This window comes from Bufo gargarizans, chromosome 1 (assembly GCF_014858855.1).
Source record: "Bufo gargarizans isolate SCDJY-AF-19 chromosome 1, ASM1485885v1, whole genome shotgun sequence".
Classification (NCBI taxonomy): Eukaryota; Metazoa; Chordata; class Amphibia; order Anura; family Bufonidae; genus Bufo; species Bufo gargarizans.
In genome coordinates this window covers 379,574,396-379,595,174 of record NC_058080.1, presented here as the reverse complement: position 1 = coordinate 379,595,174, position 20,779 = coordinate 379,574,396, and the positions used below count along the sequence as shown (strand labels likewise).

At 42.2% G+C, this 20,779-nt stretch overlaps 1 protein-coding gene across 2 annotated transcripts in view; it reads left to right on the top strand.

Moving 5' to 3' along the window:
- LOC122931209 (occludin-like) overlaps positions 1–17,793 on the top strand; it is a 54,062-nt gene extending 36,269 nt beyond the window's left edge. For both annotated transcript variants that reach the window (XM_044285238.1, XM_044285247.1), the window contains exons 4-8: positions 291–445; positions 7,782–7,949; positions 12,565–12,736; positions 12,821–12,862; positions 14,339–17,793. In XM_044285238.1, the coding sequence (XP_044141173.1) occupies positions 291–445; positions 7,782–7,949; positions 12,565–12,736; positions 12,821–12,862; positions 14,339–14,440 (639 nt within the window). In that variant the 3' untranslated portion in view covers positions 14,441–17,793. The remainder of the gene's footprint in view (positions 1–290; positions 446–7,781; positions 7,950–12,564; positions 12,737–12,820; positions 12,863–14,338) is intronic.
- Positions 17,794–20,779: the final 2,986 nt, after the last annotated feature.

The following is a 20,779-nucleotide window of genomic DNA, read 5'->3' as shown; positions in this document are numbered from 1 at the left end:
CAGAGCTGTAGCTGTATCTGAGCTGTAGCCATACCTGAGCTGTAGCTGTATCTGCAATGTGACAGGAAGATCTGCCTGTGTGAGCTAGGAGATGATCATGTGACAGTTTTTTTTATAACTTACTTTTTTCCCATAACTCGGATAACCCCTTTAAATACCAAACTAGGCAGCATCCTTAGGCGTTAAAACTAAGGGCTCAAATATAGACAGCAAGTCATTTTTCTTTGTTAAATGTTGATCATAGGCTGTCTAAATGGAATATCTTTAGTTACTGTACCATCTCTCTACAGGTAAAAAGTGTTCCAGGTGGTCCTCCTGATGAAACTGCTACCATCATTTACTCTGAGAAATCACAGAGCCCTATGAAGGCACTGAGTAATAATAGCATCTACAAACCACCTAGAGAAGAGTTTGAACAAGGAGTTAACAGTCCCCTTACCAGTAGGTGTGTATCAAACGTGTAATCCTTGCCTTGGATTTTGGGCATTTAAAATGAACATCTCTAAAACGCTCTAGTACATAACTTTTAATAATAGTACACACAATATGGTGTGTTGCATAATTAAGCTATAAGTTAATTATTTTCATATTTTGCATGGATGTTATACAATATGTTTGGCCCTGACAAAAATACTGACAAATGTCTGGTCTTGACAATGCTCACCTTACTTAGGCAAGATGTTTTATTGTCATGCTTTACTACCTGTATTAGTGGCCCATAGTAATGGATGCGCAGAAGAGAATACAAGATCCATGCAGAAAGTCAGCAACAGAAGGTCTGACAGTATGTTCACACGGCTAAAATCTGCCACTGATTCAGGAGTGGAAAACAGGAATTTTCCAGTGCTGAATCCACATTGAAACTCCATGCACGGTTTCCTATTGACTTCAGAGTAAAGTGGTTTCCTATTGACTTCAATGCAATAAAACTTCAATCAAAAACAAATCTGTCACCAAAAACTACCTGTTTTCAGATACCAATTCTGCTACTGATCAGCTATTGAGTTTCCTGCCTTGGACTTTAGCCATGTGAGCATACCCTTAGTTAGTACTATGGAGGCACAGGAGTAGACAACGTAGGCTGGGTCAAAAATATGTGGTCAATGGTGAAGCACAGGAGCAGAAGGAACAGAAGCTAAGAATAAGGCTAGACTCACATGGAGTTTTTTGTACGAGGTTTTGAAGCAGATCTGCCTGCAGGATTTTCAGCCACAGCCAGAAGTGGATTCGAAAGGATTCAGAAATATAAAAAAAAGATTTATACTTCTTTTTCATGGTGGATCCACTTTTGGCTTTTGCTGAAAATCGTGTAGGCAGATCTGCTTCAAATGGTCGTCCAAAAAACTTTGTGAACCTAGCCTAACAACTCAGTGCTATTTCTTACACCATACTTGTACCAGAGAAAGGTTTCCATGAGCAAATGAGTTCAAGAAATCATGAGATCTATATTCCATTAATGTATCACCTCTACTATCTGCTCTCAATACACTCAATCAACAGAGATCAATAACTGTCCTGATATTTGGAAGAAATACATGAAGGCAATGCTCTAAAAAAAAAAAACACATAAGAACACATGGGCTCTGATGTGCTTCTTCTCCTAAGTCCAGCACAAAAATAGTCCGGCACCACTGAGCTGTTTTTCTTCACAGAGTTTAATGCAGAAAAGTCTCAGTGTAATACATTAGCAGCAAAGTTAATGAGATTAGCAAAATCTCACGTACAGAGTACGTATTTTTTACGTATGGAAATTGACCTGCCGTGGGGATTTTATACTCCACAGCATGTAAAAACAGGTAATAAACCTGGCACTTGCCTTGTATTCGTTAGCATTGCTACAAGGCAAGTGCCAGGTTTATTACCTGTTTTTACACCTACCCTAACAGTTTTGAAATTTCTAAGATAAGTCATATACAGTCAGGTCCATAAATATTGGGACATTGACAAAACATTGGAATTGACACAATGGATTTGAAATGAAACACAGAAGATGTGCTTTAACTGCAGACTGTCAGCTTTAATTTGAGGGTATTTACATCCAAATCAGGTGAACGGTGTAGGAATTACAACAGTTTGCATATGTGCCTCCCACTTGTTAGGGGCCCAAAAGTAATGGGACAATTGGCTTCTCAGCTGTTCTATGGACAGGTGTGTGTTATTCCCTCATTATCCCAATTACAATGAGCAGATGAAAGGTCCATGAATTCATTTCAAGTGTGCTATTTGCATTTGGAATCTGTTGCTGTCAACGCTCAAGATGAGATCCAAAAAGCTGTCACTATCAGTGAAGCAAGCCATCATTAGGCTGAAAAAAAAACATAACAAACCCATCAGAGAGATAGCAAAAACATTAGGCATGGCCAAAACAACTGTTTGGAACATTCTTAAAAAGAAGAAAGGCACTGGTGAGCTCAGCAACACCAAAAGACCCGGAAGACCATGGAAAACAACTGTGGTGGATGACCAAATAATTATTTCCCTGGTGAAGAAAACACCCTTCACAACAGTTGGCCAGATCAAGAACACTCTCCAGGAGGTAGGTGTATGTGTGTCAAAGTCAACAATCAAGAGAAGACTTCACCAGAGTGAATACAGAGGGTTCACCACAAGATGTAAACCGTTGGTGAGCCTCAAAAACAGGAAAGGCCGGATTAGAGTTTGCCAAACAACATCTAAAAAAGCCTTCACAGTTCTGGAACAACATCCTATGGACAGATGAGACCAAGATCAACTTGTACCAGAGTGATGGGAAGAGAAGAGTATGGAGAAGGAAAGGAACTGCTCATGATCCTAAGCATACCACCTCATCATGGCATGGGCATGTATGGCTGCCAATGGAACTGGTTCTCTTGTATTTATTGATGATGTGACTGCTGACAAAAGCAGCAGGGTGAATTCTTAAGTGTTTTGGGCAATATTATCTGCTCATATTCAGCCAAATGCTTCAGAACTCATTGGACAGCGCTTCACAGTGCAGATAGACACTGACCCAAAGCATACTGCAAAAGCAACCAAAGAGTTTTTTAACCCCTTAAGGACACAGCCTTATTACACCTTAGGACCAGGCCATTTTTTGCAAATCTGACCAGTGTCACTTTAAGTGCTGATAACTTTAAAACGCTTTGACTTATCCAGGCCGTTCTGAGATTGTTTTTTCGTCACATATTGTACTTCATGACACTGGTAAAATGAAGTCAAAAAAATTATTTTTTTTGCACCAAAAAATACCTAATTTAACAAACATTTGGAAAAATTAGCAAATTTCAAAGTTTCAGTTTCTCTACTTCTGTAATACATAGTAATACCCCTAAAAATTGTGATGACTTTACATTCCCCATATGTCTACTTCATGTTTAAATTATTTGGGAATTATATTTTATTTTTTGGGGATGTTACAAGGCTTAGAAGTTTAGAAGCAAATCTTTAAATTTTTCAGAAATTTACAAAAATCCAATTTTTAGGGACCACTACAGCTCTGAAGTCACTTTGCGAGGCTTACATAATAGAAACCACCCAAAAATGACCCCATTCTATAAACTACACCCCTCAAGGTATTTAAAACTGATTTTACAAATTGGCAAATGGGGATGAAATTTGTGAATTTCATTTTTTTGCCTAATTTTCCATTTTAACAATTTTTTCCGCTAACAAAGCAAGGGTTAACAGCCAAACAAGACTGTATCTTTATTGCCCTGACTCTGCCGTTTACAGAAACACCCCAGACATGGCCGTAAACTACTGTACGGCCACACAGCAGGGCGTAGAATGAAAGGTGCGCCATATGGTTTTTGGAAGGCAGGTTTTGCTGGACTGGTTTTTTTGATACCATGTCCCATTTGAAGCCCCCTGATGCAACCCTAGAGTAGAAACTCCATAAAAGTGACTCCATCTAAGAAACTACACCCCTCAAGGTATTCAAAACTGATTTTGCAAACTTCGTTAACCCTTTAGGTGTTGCACAAGATTTAATGGAAAATAGAGATACAATTTAAAAATTTCACTTTTTGGGCAGATTTTCCATTTTAATATTTTTTTTCCGGTTACAAAGCAAGGATTAACAGCCAAACAAAACTCATTATTTATGGCCCTGATTCTGTAGTTTACAGAAACTCCCATATGTGGTCGTTAACTGCTGTATGGGCACACGGCAGGGCGCAGAAGGAAAGGAATGCCATACGGTTTTTGGAAGGCAGATTTTGCTGGACTGTTTTTTTTGACACCATGTCCCATTTGAAGCCCGCCTAAAGCGCCCCTAGAGTAGAAACTCCCAAAAAGTGACCCCATTTTAGAAACTATGGGATAGGGTGGCAGTTTTGTTGGTACTAGTTTAGGGTACATATGATTTTTGGTTGCTCTATATTACACTTTTTGTGCGGCAAGGTAACAAGAAATGGTTTTTTTGGCACCGTTTTTTTTTTGTTATTTACAACATTCATCTGACAGGTTAGATCATGTGGTAATTTTATAGAGCAGGTTGTCACGGACGCAGCGATACCTAATATGTATACAATTTTTTTTATTTATGTAAGTTTTACACAATGAATTAATTTTTAAAACAAAAAAAAGTTTTAGTGTCTCCATAGTCTAAGAGCCATAGTTTTTTTCAGTTTTTGGGCGATTATCTTAGGGTCTCATTTTTTGCGGGATGAGATTACGGTTTTATTGGCACTATTTTGGGGTGCATATGACTTTTTTATCGCTTGCTATTACACTTTTTGTGACGTAAGATGACAAAAAATTGAATTTTTTTTTTTTTACGGTGGTCACCTGAGGGGTTAGGTCATGTGATATTTTTATAGAGCCGGTCGATAGGGACGCGGCGATACCTAATATGTATACTTTTTATTTATGTAAGTTTTACACAATGATTTCATTTTTGAAACAAAGAAAATCAAGTTTTAGTGTTTCCATAGTCTAAGAGCCATAGTTTTTTTCAGTTTTGGGGCGATTATCTTGGGTAGGGTATGATTTTTGCTGGATGAGATGACGGTTTGATTGTTACAATTTTGGCGTACATACAACTGTTTTGATCACTTTTATTACCTTTTTTGGGAAGTAAGGTGGGCAAAATTTCAATTTCATCATAGTTTTTTTATTTTTATTTTTTATGGCGTTCACCGTTTGGGTAAAGTAACATGAACGTTTTATAGATCAGGTCATTACGGACGCGGCGATACCAAATATGTGTAGGGAATTAAATTTTTAATCAGTGATAAATGTGTTTTTTGATTTTTACTTTATTTTCACTTTTTTTCACTTTCTTTTTGACCCAGACCCACTTGGTTCTTGAAGATCCAGTGGGTCTGATGTCTGTATAATACAGTACAGAACAATATATATTGTACTGTACTGTATTTTACACTTTGTCTGAACAGATCTATGCCTTTTAGCACAGATCTGTTCAGCACCATGGACAGCAGGACGCCTGAGAAGGCGTCCTGTTGCCATGGGAACCTTCCCCGTCTGCTCAGTAGTGGTCAGAACTGCGCAGACGGGGAAGGGTAAGGACGGGGCTATGGGGGGCTGCCTGGGAGCTCTCTCCCTCTCCATTCGGGGGGCTGCAAAGGCACAGCAGCCCCCAGATGGGAGAGGGAGGGAGCTCCCTGCGCTGTTAACCTTTTCCATACAGCGGTCCGTACGGACCGCGGTATGGAAAGGGTTAAACGGCTGACATTGCAGCACAGATGTCAGCCGTTTATACCAGGGTGCCAGCAATGTCTGAATTGACCTGCGGTTTGCCGCAATCGCCGACATGGGGGGGTCACGGGACCCCCCCCCCCCCCGCGCATTTAGCCTAGGTGCCTGCTCAATGATTTGAGCAGGCACCGGGTTCCGATCACTGCCAGCCGCACGGCAGTGATCAGAAATACACAGGGCGTACATGTACGCCCTGTGTCCTTAAGTACCAGGGCACAAGGGCGTACCTGTACGCCCTATGTCCTTAAGGGGTTAAGGGAAAGAAGTGGAATGTTATGCAATGCCAAGTCAATCACCTGACCTGAATCCGATTGAGCATGCATTTCACTTGCTGAAGACAAAACTTAAGGGAAAATGCCCCAAGAACAAACAGGAACCGAAGACAGTTGCAGTAGAGGCCTGGCAGAGCATCACCAGGGATGAAACCCAGCGTCTGGTGATGTCTATGCATTCCAGATTTCAGGCTGCAAATGACTGCAAAGGATTTGCAACCAATTATAAAAAAGTGAAATTTGATTTATGATTATTATTATTATTATGTCCCATTACTTTTGGTCCCTTAACAAGTGGGAGGCACATATGCAAACTGTTGTAATTCCTACACCGTTCACCTGATTTGGATGTAAATACCCTCAAATTAAAGCTGACAGTCTGCAGGTAAAGCACATCTTGTTCGTTTCATTTCAAATCCATTGTGGTGGTGTATAGAGCCAAAAATGTTAGAATTGTGTCGATGTCCCAAAATTTATGGACCTGACTGTAATTAGTAACTTTTAGGCTGGTATGACACAGGTTTTCATTGGGCATTTTTTAGGGGTTTCTGAGTTTTTTATGCATCCTTTTGATTGGAGTTCTAGCAGCAATTTTTAGGCAAAAAACACCAGCTTCAGATGTAACATGTAAGTCTCAGTAAAATGTAAAAGCAGCACTCATACTCATTCAAGTGTGTTTTTCCCCCTTGAGGTGCTTTTTTTAGGTCAATGACTTGTTTTTGAAACTGCAGCATACTCTGGGCTTGGCATTTTTTTCCTTCATTGCCTGACGGTTTTATTTCATTTCATAGACCTCAATTTGACTTGCTTGAAAAAACACTACTGCAGTGCATGTTGTGTATTTTAATGGCGTTTTTGCATGGTGATTTTATGCACCAATGTATTTTCCCCATACATCTCTGCAGAGGAAGTGACATTATTATGAGGTACATACTTTTGTTATAGGCAGTGGGTGTGGAACCACTAAGCCAACTAACTAGTTTGACTTAGGGCTAGTCTTGAGGGCATTATCCTGGCAGTCAATGGTGTTCACCTTTTAAACCCCATACAGGGATCTCGCCTTCACTTCAGGGGAACTACCAGGCTGCTACCTCTTGTAATAGTCCTGGTATAGTTAGTGACTGACCCACGGGGTCAGAGATACTGGTGCAAGGCACTGAGAAGGGTCAGGCAATATTTGTAGTGAGGAAACAGGCAGTGGTCAGGGCTAGCAGTGTACATTCAAATCCATGAAACAAGTCCGATGTCAGGGCAGGCAGAAAAGGGTCAATATGTTAAACACGCTAAAGCCAGGACTGGCAGCAAAGAGTCAGAGTCAGTAAATAGGCAGAGGTCTGTACACAGGTAGACAAACAGAACAGCACAGCTTTACTGGGTGCTACCAACTAGGAAACCTAAAGCTCAGGTACCTTACGCCAAGGGAAAGTTCCTTATAAACCCACAGATAAATAGCCATATGCTGGAACAAATCAGAGTGCCCTAGGGAAAGAAGGAGAAGATATACCAGCAGGACACATGTGGGAGCTGGAGAGGAGCCTTGGGACCCCGGTGGCATGAGTCGCAGAAGGAGGGTGAGAGATGTGGTACCAATGCTTGATCCTGGACAGCGGGATGGCTGCAGGCCCGGAGTGCCACCATAACAACTTTCCTATAAAAAAAATAATGTAATGCATACACAATATGCCATTAAAAAAAGCTCTGTGGTAAAACATGTTACATGGAGAAAAACACCTATAAAATGCTCCCCAAAAAATCTGTTATAATTAACTAGTAATAATTCTATTACATGAATGTGATTCTGTGTTGTGACAGCCCACCTGCATCAGTTAGAGAGACACAGGACCAGAGCAGGGGAAGGACACCAGCCCGCAGGGGTCGACGATGGAGAAGAAATCCAGAGTTGGATGAATCCCAGTATGAAACAGATTACACAACAGCAGTTGAGTCTGGGGATGAAAGAGATCTGGAGGAATGGGACAGGTAAGTACATGAGGAAGCCATAATAGTAGCACTTAGGCAAGGCTCGAACCTCAAACCTGACTGCTGAAAATACACAACTAGACAGATGGAGCTGTTCTCTCTTTGGCCAGTAACTAGGGACGGACTGGGGTTTGCTGGGCCCACCATACAAATGTTCTCTCGCCCAATCCTCATATCCTCAAAGAAATAGACCCTAGTGGCAATTTACTGATTTCCAAAAGGCAAATCCAAATGTTTATTTTATTTATTATTATTTTTAACTCTGGGCCTTTGGTGCCCACTATGGTGTCAGAGCCTGGGCCCACCGGAAGATACTATGGGACTATTGTGGTCCAGTCCAATGCTGCCTGATTGGTGTTTGGAGGATTTTGTGACAGCGTAAATATGAATTGCTGTTGTCTATTCAAATGTATTATGGGGACTCGCTCTGGTAGACAGGATTAGCAGACGCAGGCAGAGAGAGGCAACAACAAGTTCTTTGGATCAAAACAGTTTAGTGTTTTATTCACACTTTAGGCAAGTGACAAAACAAACAGTCATATTCAAACAAAAAGTCAACTTGTGGTGTTGATGGTTAGTCACACCATGCAGCAATTCTGCCTCAAAGAGTCCTTGCTGATAGCAGCACCAACCTGTTTTCACGCCTAACAGGTAGCAAGCCTTTATCTAGGCTCCCAGATCTCAACACAGAGACCTGGATTCTGAGCCCCGCTGCCTATTTAAGGACAGCCAGGTGCTGCCAAAACCCGGACCGGCACTTAAAATCTGATCCAGCATTTTACCTCACCTGGCTGTAAATCAGCCCAGCAGCACATGCTGGGAGGAAAATACCTGTTTTTACAGACCAAACCTCTCACTGTACAACCTACAAAATCATCCAAAGGATGAACTTAATGTATGCCAATATGTTATAATACCACCAATTAGACAAGACACCCATGTACAAATATAACAAATTTTATTTGAGTAATAAATATTACAACAGACCATGAACAATGATAAAATGAAGTAGCAGCAGTGCAGGCAAGCGCTGCGATAAGCAGGCTCGTCCGTCAGACCTGAGTATATGGATCTAAATTAAAGGGAGAACATAGGAAAATGACATATGCCGCATGATGCAGGCAATAAGACCCTACCCCCAATGGATGTAATAACCTCCTCTCGACACAACTACATGTGACAACAACACCATTAAATCCAAAAGAGGGGGCCAACAATGCGGCACCTGCCCTAAGCCTATACACAGTATGGAGAATCAACAAGAGTAGTAATATATATGTCAAAAACAATACAGCAGATTACCTAAAGTTGAATCGAGGTAGTACAAAATTAGACCCAGGTCCGGCAGAGAGCGCACCCCGACGCACGTTTCGCTCCTCCGCTTCCTGAGGGGGCTGATTCTCAATGACGTCTAGCTGCAACATTAGCTGCACCTCCTCCAATACGGCTTGCCGCCGAGCCTCGGGTACCCCGTATGGTTTTAATTGGACTTTTGCCTGAGGCTCAGTGACAATGTCATGCTGGATTATGGAAGTGCATCCAGCGAGGTCCGAGAAAACATCCGTGTTCCGATTAAAGAACTCCCTGGCCTCCTGAGTCTGTTTAGAGGAGAGGCTGTCAGCTATTTTACTGTGGCAGCTGCCTCTCTTGCATCAGACAGAGGGGCCGGTACCTCTTCTCCTAGAAAACTCGTCCGCGGCTGTCTTCTGTACAGGTTTCCCTATCTCTCCAAGGTTTGAGTAAATTCACATGGTAAACCTGCTCTGACTTTCGCTGCCCTGGCTGGTGTACCTTGTAGTTTACATCTCCAATTTTCTCAAGTACCTTGTAGGGCCCCTTCCACCTAGCCAGGAACTTACTGTCCATGGTCGGCACCAGAACCAAAACCCGATCACCCGGGTTAAAGATCCGGACCCGAGCCTGCCGATTATAGACCCAACTCTGGGGTCGCTGAGCTGAGTCCATATGCTCCCTAACAAGAGGCAACACTGTCTCTCTCCGATCTTGCATCTGGGTAATGTACTCAATGACACTTTTATGTGGAGTGAGTTGTTCCCACGCATCTTTGGCCACGTCCAAGAGACCGCTAGGGTGTCTGCCATATAGCAGTTCGAACATGAGATAGGGCAGAAGGAGGTCCCAGTCCTTCCCATCTTTAGATACTACCTTTTTGAACATTCTTTTTTATGTTTGGTTAAACCGTTCTACCAGACCGTCTGTTTGCGGATGGTAAACGGATGTTCATACTTGTTTTATGTGCAGCAACTTACAGTGTTCCCTCATCACCTTGGACATAAAAGGGGTCCCTTGGTCTGTCAGAACCTCTTTAGGTAGTTCTACTCGGGAAAACATCTCCATTAACTCCTTAGATATGTCACAGTGGCACCGCCTCCGGGTACCGAGTGGCGTAGTCTAGAATGACTAAGATGTGTTGATGCCCTCTGGCGGACTTCGGTACTGGGCCTATGAGGTCCATAGCCATTCGGTCAAACGGTACTTTGATAATTGGGAGAGGTACTAGGGAACTACGGAAATGTGGCTGGGGGCTAGTTATCTGGCAGGTCGGGCAAGACTTTCAAAACTCTTCCACTTCTTTAAATATACTGGGCCAGTAAAACCGCTGTAGAATACGATCCTGAGTTTTCTGCAGCCCCAGGTGACCCCCGAGAACGTGTTTGTGGGCTAGATCTAGCAGAAGCTTGCGATAAGCCTTGGGGACCACCAACTGTTCAATGGGCTCACCCCGTAGTTGGTTTACCTGATACAACATATCTTGATGAACCAAAAACGGGGAAACACTGACTCTGCCCCAGGTGGTTGTGGTTCACCATCTACTATTAACACATTGTTCCAGGCACGGGATAGGGTTGGGTCCCGACGTTGGGCAAAACCAAAAATATCCCTGGAAACATTGAGGTCTGCCAATTCAGGACCCGGCGACAAGTCCTCCACGTCTCCCACCATCACAGTTAGCGGGGTTGTCTCACCCTCTTCCACCAAAGTTGCGGTTACCCCTACCGCTGGCCCTTCAGTCTCAGATTCCAAGGGTTCTGGTCTTCCCCTGAGCCGGGCCACTCTGCTAGGGTTACCCCCGTCTCATGGGTATCAGTCACTCTCATAGCAGGCCACAGTGTCTGGAAGCCCGGGAAGTCTCTCCTCATAATGTAAATTGGTGGCGACGGCCACCTCGTGAGTCCACCTGCCAGCCACCATGGACAGAGACACCAGGGCGGTGGGATAGTCCTTTAAGTTTCCATAGATACACCCGACCCCGACTTTTCAGCCAGTATACTCAGCGGGCTGCACCAGGGAAGCTCTTACCAGGGACATCAGACTCCCTGAGTCCAGCAGAGCTACAGCCAGAGTGTCTCCCACTTCCACCTGGCACAGGTGGCTATTGTCTATAGTCTCTGGGGTACTTGTTGTACACAGCTTCCTGGCATACAAGGAGTGGCGGTAGCCATAGTTAGTATCCATGGGTTTGCCCCGATGGGGACAGTCGACCCTTATGTGGCCAGGCTCCTGACACTGCCAGCAGACTATCGGAGCTAGGTCTGTAGGGGTATATCCCGGGCGGGTTTTGCTGGGACCTGTCGCTGGGTCTGGGGTGGAGATTTCCGGGGTTTGACTGCCCCCCTCCCAAAAGAACCCCCTGTAGAGTCCTGGTAGCCTCATAGTGCTCCACCAGGTCGACCATCTCAAGGGCATTATCAGAAGATACCTGGCTGATCCAGTGATGGAGAGGGTACGGCAAAGCCCTCCAGAATACATCAGCCAATAGACAGTCCAGTATTGCAGTGGAACTAAGCACATCAGGCTGCAGACATTTTTGCAACCGGTGTAACAGATCATAATACTGAGATCTCGCGGGTTCAGCCTGGTTAAACTCCCACTGATGCACTCGCTGGGCCCGGTCCAACACATAAACCCCCAGTCTTGCCAGAATCTCACTCTTTACTGTCGTGTAATCGGCCACTTGATCATCTGGTAAGTCGAAAAACACCTGTTGGGGTCTGGATGCCAGGAACGAAGCGACGACCTCAGTCCATTGATCTCGGGGTAGTCTTCTCAAACCCCACCAGATAGGTCTCAACGTCATCCGAGGGGGTCATCTTAGGGATCGCCGCACGGACCGCGTTTTGGGAATCATGGACGCTCTGGGATGCTCCTGCCGCTTGTTAAGCCATCACATGTTGTAACAGCAGCTGGTTTGTTTCCTACTGTTGCTTATTGGCCTCCCGCTGTTGCAGTTTAGCCTCCACAAGGGCTTTCACAACAGCTTCCATTTTGTCAAATAACACAAGTTGTAATCTTGCTGGTTTGATGTAAGACATACAACTGCACCTGCATGCATCCTTCACCAAATGTGGGCACTCACTCTGGTAGACAGGATTATCGGATGCAGTATAAAGGCAACAACAAGTTATTTGGATCAAAACAGATAAAAAAATGTATTCACACTTTAGGCAAGTGACAAAACAAAAAAATTCACACCATGTGGCAATTCTGCCTCAAAGAGCCCTTGCAGTGGATCCTCTAGAATTGTACTCATAACATAAAGAGTATGTCTCCAAGAATTACTAAATAAACCAAAATCTATACTTTCCCTCTATAGTTTGTATCCGCCAATTACTTCCGACTCCCAGCGCCAGGATTATAAGCGAGAGTTTGATTCGGACCTGAAGCGATACAAGAAAATGTGTGCAGAAATGGATGATATCAACACTCAGCTGCAGCAGCTTAACAAGCAACTAGATGGGCTGACCGAAGGCACCACTCAGTACCAGGTACTATATGATTAACCCTAACCTCCTCTCATCAATAACATCAAAGTAACCACCTTACATTGTGTGTCATTCTTATGATTACAGGGAGTGGCAGAGGAGTACAACAGACTGAAGAACATCAAAAGAGTGAGTGTTCCTGGATCTCATAGCACTGTCCAGTTTACCTTGAACCTGACTTTATATCATGTTTTCATAATTGGATTTTAGAAACATTTTCCTTGACCTGCATTATTCCCTGGTTTGTATGTAAATCATATTTATTGATTTAAAGGGTTATTCCCATAAATGGCTGAAAGGTGCAGTTCACACTTCAGGGACCCACATCTATTCCCACATGAGGGTCTCACACACTGGCAACCACACTTGACTTTCGATTCTCTCTGTTCTTTTTCCTGGATGTGGTGGCCAATGCCCTACTAAGGCGGGGGCTACACGGGGACATGTGTCATACGACAGCAAGTCTAAGAAAAGTTGTGTGACAAATCACATTTGTGCTACTTGTCTGCAACTTGCCATCATGCAGAGGCATGCCTAGGGTGCTTGGCATCCAGGGCAGGTCCTTTCTCTGGCACCCTCCCTCCCCAATACTTTAAAAAAAATTGTACCCCCTCACAGTAGTATTGCCCTCATTGTACAACCTTCACAGTAGTTTTGCCCAGATATGTGCCCCCTTTCGGTAGTTATGCCCATACTGTGCCCCCTCACGGTAGTTATGCCCACACTGTACAACTTTCACAGTAGTTATGCCCTCATTGTGTGACCCCCTCACAATAGTTATGCCCTCTTTGTGCCCCTTTCACAGCAGTAATGCCCTATCTGTGTCCCCTTCACAGTAATAATTCCCACTCTGTGCCTCATAACAGTTATGCTCACCCCCTTCACAGAAGTAATGTTCTCTGTGCCCCCTTCATAGTAGTTATGCCCTCTGTGCCTCCTTCATAGTAATAATGCCCTCTGTGCCCCTTCACAGTAATAATGCCTATTGTGCCCCCTTCATAGTAGTAATGCCCATTGTGCCCCCTTCACAGTAGTAATACCCATTGTGCCCCTTTCACAGTAGTAATGCTCATTGTGCCCTCTTCATAGTAATAATGCCCATTGTGTCCCATTCATAGTAGTAATGCCCATTGTATGTGGGGCACTGTGTATGTCACTGTTATTGGGGCACTGTAGATGTCCCTGTTATAGTACTGTGGATGACACAGTTATAGGAGCATTGTTGATATCACTGTTATGGGGGACACTGTAGATGTCCCTGTTATAGGAGTACTGTGGATCACACAGTTATAGGAGCATTGTGGATATCACTGTTATGGGGGGCACTGTGTATGTCACTGTTATGGGACACATTGTGGTTGTCAATGTTATGGGGTCAGTGTGAATGTAATGTTTTAAAAACAGAAGCAAACTAAATACACCTGCACACAGTGGGGTCATTCTGCTAGTATTGTATATGACTGCATGTAGTCAAATAAATAGAGTATGCGGTGGTTGCAGTAATTGCACACTTTTTTACCTGTGTTTAAAGATATGGCATCACTCGGCCAATGGGTTCTCATGTGAAACTACACTGTTTTTTATTTCCTATTGCTTTTTTTTCAGACTCCTGATTACCAAACCAAGAAGATTGAAACTAAACAACTTAGGAACAAACTGTTTCATATCAAAAGGATGGTGAATGATTATGACAAAGGAAGGGGTTGATTATCAGGAACAAACATGCAATATCTGAAATATCCCCTAGAGGGCAACCAATGCTGGCAGTTCAAGCAAAGGCAATAGAATTTTAATAAGGACACTTCTAAGGATTGATATTAGAAATGAGCGAATTTCCGGTTATAAAATTTGTTTGCAATTCGTTTACTGGTAAAAGGTGAATTGCGTTATGGTCTCTGTTACCATAACGGAATATATAACGCAATTCACCTTTTACCAGTAAACGAAGTGTGAATGAATTTCAAAATATGAAATTCGCTCATCTCTAATTGAATGTATACATACTGTATTTATATAATTTTATCTATAGAAATACCTACATAGACATATAGATATAGATAGTATTTGGAGACTAGCTCGATTTCAGTCTATTTAAAGGTTGGAAGGTTAAAATGTTGGTCTCCATCTCACAATGGGACTTTACTTGGAAGTGCATTTTGCAATGGCCTATGGAATAACAACCAATTGTCTCTTCATAAACTGAAACATCAGCCCCATGTTCCATGTTCTGAAATTCCTTCACTGTCTACATTAGTGCCCCGGGGTTTGACCTTTTACACTGTATAGATTATTTGCTAAAAAATATACGAATACATATTTGATAAACTGGAACTTTTGTATCATTATTTGCTAAATTTTTACGCACATATCTGTGATGCAGGTTATAAAATTATGTTAAAAATGTGACATAGCTATAAAAAACATCTATTTTTATTGTCATACCAGCAACTTGTACGCTTTTCTTTTATTATTAGCTTTGAAAAAACATGTGTTGAGAATAAAAAAATAAAACATTATGGCTTTCTATTGAGAGTGTACACTTGTGAATGCTGATAAAGCATACATTTAGGATCATATGCATCCAATAATTACATTAACTCAGTTTCTTATTAAATTATTTGTCTCACCAAAGACACTGATGGCATTAGCAGATTGCCACCAATGATATTGATTTAACAATTGCTTTGAAGCAGCTCTTCAGCTAAATGTCTGAAAACTATGCTTATGGAGGTTGTCTGGGCTTTTTCTATTGATAATCTATCCTCAAGATAGGTCATCAATATCAGATCAGTGGGGGTCCAACAGCCAGCACCCCTGCTGATCAGCTGTTTGAGGAGATGGCATGGTCCCATAGACAGCAGCAGCGGACAGGAAGAGAGAAGGGAGACGGCACATGAGCACTACGCTCGCCGTCTCCTCAAACAGCTGATCGGTGGGGGTGACGGGTGTCGGAACCCTCCCCCCAATCTGATATTCATGACCTATCCTGAGGATAGGTCATCAATAGAAAAATCCTGGACAACCCCTTTAATATAAGTAAAAGATATACAGTCTTTTCAACCCCCTTTTCTGTCACAAGTCACATGGCAAAGCCATTAATAAAAGACTGTGCTTGTTAGGAAGTGTATCCTTACCAATCAGTCTTTACTACATGATATTTTAGGTCAACGTTGGATTGGATGTCTGCAGAGATAGGGAAAATCAGTAGCTGTCCAGTCATGCCATGAAAAATGTTTTAAGAAAAAAAAAACATAAATACATTTAGGTGTAGAACCTGTCATTGCTGCAATGGTTATTATTACAATTTACAGTTTTCTTATACAGACTTTTCTTTTGCTGTTTCTTCTTCCATATTGGGTCCCAGGAGGGATATGTAAGCAAATCTTTCATTTGCTTCTCTTCCTCACTCTCCCTTCCTATTTTTGGTAAAAGAGGGAGCTGAAATTTCCATGTGTAGGTGAGTCCTAATTATTACAAGAGGCTGTGACACATTGATGTTTCATAGTTTTTACCATGACATTTTCTGTAAACATGCAAACACGTCCAAGACATCTTACTAGAAAGTTATTATTTTTCTATATTAGCCATGCCATTAATATATATGAATATTATTGTCATTAAGATAACATTAGTATGAATGAACAAGCTTGGTAATGTATCTGAACCAGTTTGGTGCTCACCTAACATTCCTAAACTCAGATGTTTCTGAAGACTCGGGGGCAGATTTATGAATTCTATAGATAAACTTAGGCTTTCTAGACCTGCACCAGATTTATCACAGTGGCTCGGGCTCAATGGTGAATTTGGTGCATGGCTAGACACTTATGTCTAACTCTACACAACTACTGGTTGGCTTACGTTGAAAGACTTTTATGCAAGAATTGTAGCATGAATTTGGCACAAAATGTTGCCTATTTGGCAATGCCCCTTTCCAGTGAAACCACCCTCCTTTTCTATTAATCCCAATACCTTGTCAGGTAGACAGATAGATTCTCCAAATATAGATGTGCCAAATTCCCCTACATTTTGGCACAATTTACACCAAAATCAAGGTGCACTCACATGAGGAAATATAGGCCATGTTGTGTTGTAGGAGACAACCTGCACACTCCCACCAATGTTACCTTCTGATTTACAGTATGTCAATGACATGGCTTATTTTATGAAGTGTTTACATTCTTTAAAATACATGTCAAAAAATAAGAGAAAGCTATGTGCTAATGATTAAAGGGGATGGCTCATTGCACACATTGCTGGCATATCACTAGGATATGGCACCTCTCTCTAGAACGGGGACCCCAAAGTGAAGGAGAGCCCACTGTGCATGCGTGGCATACTCTCCATTCACTTCTATGGGAGTTCCGAAAAGAGCTGAGCGACCATTGTGTGAGATGGGACAATACCTTAAACAATACACTATCCCAAATTTACAGAAAAAATATCTAAGAATACGAAGAATCGAGACATTATACAGATCCATATCCACACTGTAGTATATAGAAATCTGCCATAACATAATGTCCCAGTAATTACATCTTTTTCCGCTGAACATTTTATGGCTTTTATTAGTTGTTTTAGTTGCCAAAATATAATGCTGCTACCATAGTGTACAAAATCCATCACAGGGAAACTGAGCATCAATTTATTTTCCTATACAACCTATTCACATAAATCTTGTCCAGGTGGGTACTCTGCTCACAACTACATGGAAATCTATAGCACTATTAAACACTGGAGTCAGAATTATTCACTATGTAAGATACAACAAAGGCAATGTTGGGTACTGTCTTCAGAATATGCAGTCATATGATCACTTTACATTATAAAGTCATAATATAAATCAGTAGAGATCAATAACATCACACTGTATACGGAAGAAATCCGTTCATGTCTTCATAATTATATTATATTAAACAACAACCAAACTATAATGTTTTATCCTGTCCCCATATATCTGCATAGCTTTTCTGTGTCTTTCTGTGCCTATATAACGTGACAAAAAAATTATCTTTTGTATCTGTACTTTTATAAATAAAATAAATTGTTTGATTTGTACGAATCGTATGAGATTACTTCTATGTGTGGTTGTTGTAAACAAAGAGGGGTTGCATCTAGGGGTGAGATTTGAGAGGTAGAAGCTAAAAGCAAATTTGAGGTAATATTGGGATTTTCTGATCAAAACATTGCAGCACTAGCATATGACACCAGGGCAGGACTGGCCATCTGGCAATGCCTGATGCGCTGGTGTCGGAGTCGGCTGCGTGATCTTGGGGCGTCCCTAGGCCAAAACATCCAGGGCTTGGGTCCCAGATGTTTTCCCCAGGGCTCCGAATATAGTGGCCACCACAGATATAACTGTATCCCTTTCCACAAGAGCCAATGGATTCCTGCATTGCCTTAAATAGCTCTCATAGGCCACAGACCACTATGCCTGAAGCCTTTGAGGTAGTGAAGCCAGTCGCAAAGAGATGAAATCATTGGGACCGCCTGCACCAGATCTCAGGAGACGCGATGACATCATCATGCCAGGACACAGGCAGCTGGATGACTTCAGGACGACTACCTGTGCCAAAATGCAGGCAACTGAGACCACATGCAGAAGCATGAAGCGGGACTATATGTACAAGGGAGTATTATATGGGGCCTTACTACTGGGGCACTATAGAGTGACCATATTAATACTACTCAGACACTAAAGAAGTGCTGTATTCCTAACAGGGGCACTATTGAGGAACCTTATTAGTACCAGGTGCACTGTAGAGGAGCCTTATAATTACTGAGGCACTATAGAGGAGCCTTATTACTCCTGAGGGCACTTTTGTGGGCTTATTACTACTGGGGACACTTTAGGTGATCTTATTACTATGGGGGCACTAATGGGGACAAATATCACTGTATTAGTAATGAGCGCACTCTGGGAGAGAAGTATAATTGATGAGACTTTTGGAAGCACTCTTAGTATGACGTGAAGACTATCTGAATGGTACTGTTATTTCTTCAGTATAGTATTTAGAGGCATTGAGAAGTACAGTGGGCACAGTGTTAGTGGTAACATAGTAACATAGTTTCTAAGGCCTAAAAAAGACATCTGTCCATCCAGTTCGGCCCCTCTTGAACTCTTTTAGTGAACTCACCATCACCACCTCCTCAGGCAGAGAGTTCTATAGTATCACTGCTCTTACCGTAAAGAATCCTCTTCTATATTTGTGTACAAACCTTCTTTCCTCCAGACGCAGAGGATGTCCCCTCGTCACAGTCACAGTCCTGGGGATAAACAGATGATGGGATAGATCTCTGTACTGACCCCTGATATATTTATACATAGTAATTAGATCTCCCCTCAGTCGTCTTTTTTCTAGAGTGAATAACCCTATAGCTTGCTGCTAATTCAAGTGCTGTTGGTCTAAGTGCATTGGAGATATTCAGGAGACTAACAGTCTAACTCAGAGTTTTTCCACTGTAGCAGAACGTCAGTGGTGTTTCTGGTGAATACTCAGACACTGTGTTTCAAAAGAGGTAAGGAATTTGCTAGACACAGTATCTCTATTGTCTGATTGCAAATGAGCATAGGGAAGTAAGGTGTTAATTTGCTGTTGGGGGAGGAGCCTTTGTGGGAGTGTGTGTATATATATATATCCACACAGTATTAGCTTGCTAATCATAGCTTGCTGCTAATTCAAGTGCTGCTGGTCTAAGTGCATTGGAGATATTCAGGAGACTAAACAGTCTAACTCAGCGTTTTTACACTGTAGCAGAACGTCAGTGGTGTTTCTGGTGAATACTCAGACACTGTGTTTCAAAAGAGGTAAGGAATTCGCTAGACACAGTATCTCTATTGTCTGATTGCAAATGAGCATAGGCAAGTAAGGTGTTAATTTACTGTTGGGGGAGGAGCCTTTGTGGGAGTGTATGTATATATATATATATCCACACAGTATTAGCTTGCTAATCATAGCTTGCTGCTAATTCAAGTGCTGCTGGTCTAAGTGCATTGGAGATATTCAGGAGACTAACAGTCTAACTCAGAGTTTTTCCACTGTAGCAGAACGTCAGTGGTGTTTCTGGTGAATACTCAGATACTGTGTTTCAAAAGAGGTAAGGAATTTGCTAGACACAGTATCTCTATTGTCTGATTGCAAATGAGCATAGGCAAGTAAGGTGTTAATTTGCTGTTGGGGGAGGAACCTTTGTGGGAGTGTGTGTATATATATATATATATATATATATATATATATATCCACACAGTATTAGCTTGCTAATCATAGCTTGCTGCTAATTCAAGTGCTGCTGGTCTAAGTGCATTGGAGATATTCAGGAGATACTCAGGAGGTAATCTGGAGGTGGATACAATCTAAACAAGTAAGATTTGTTTGTTTAAAATCTTTCCCCTCTTTACAATGGCAGACCTGGTTCTGTGCAGGAATTGTTATGCTTTTATTTCAGGTTCCACTCTTCAGAGGTTTGGATACTGTCTGATCTGTAGACAGCACTCCATAATGCAGCAGGAAATTACCTTTTTGAAATATGAGATTTTTATATTAACTACTAAACAAACTCAGGCTGAGAACATTGCAATGCCACTGCCACAGAGGCCCCCTAGAAATGGAAGATGGGTTACTGTAGGTTCTGGTAGACTAAGAGTTGTGGATAGAAGGCATGTCCCACAGTCTGTGGCTCTCCATAATTCATTTGCAGCACTTTCAGAGTGCAAGAGCAACATGGAGGAAGGCTCAAGCACAGTGGGTGAGAAACAATCATCTCCCAAGCCTAAAGTATGCAAGACTGCAGCCAAAGACAAAAAGGAGAAGGTGAGGATTGATAGTAAGCAGCTGTTGGTGGGCGATTCCATCATAAGAGGTGTGAAGTTTGAGGAGAATGGTGTTGTGAGATGTCTCCCTGGTGCTACCGCTAGCAGGGATAGACGACGGATCCTAAATATTGTTAGGCAAGCAAAGCAGGAAAGGGAAGTGGATGTTATTCTCCATCTTGGGACAAACGATCTGGCATGCAATGAGGTTTCAAAGGTGAAGGAAGCTTTTCACACAC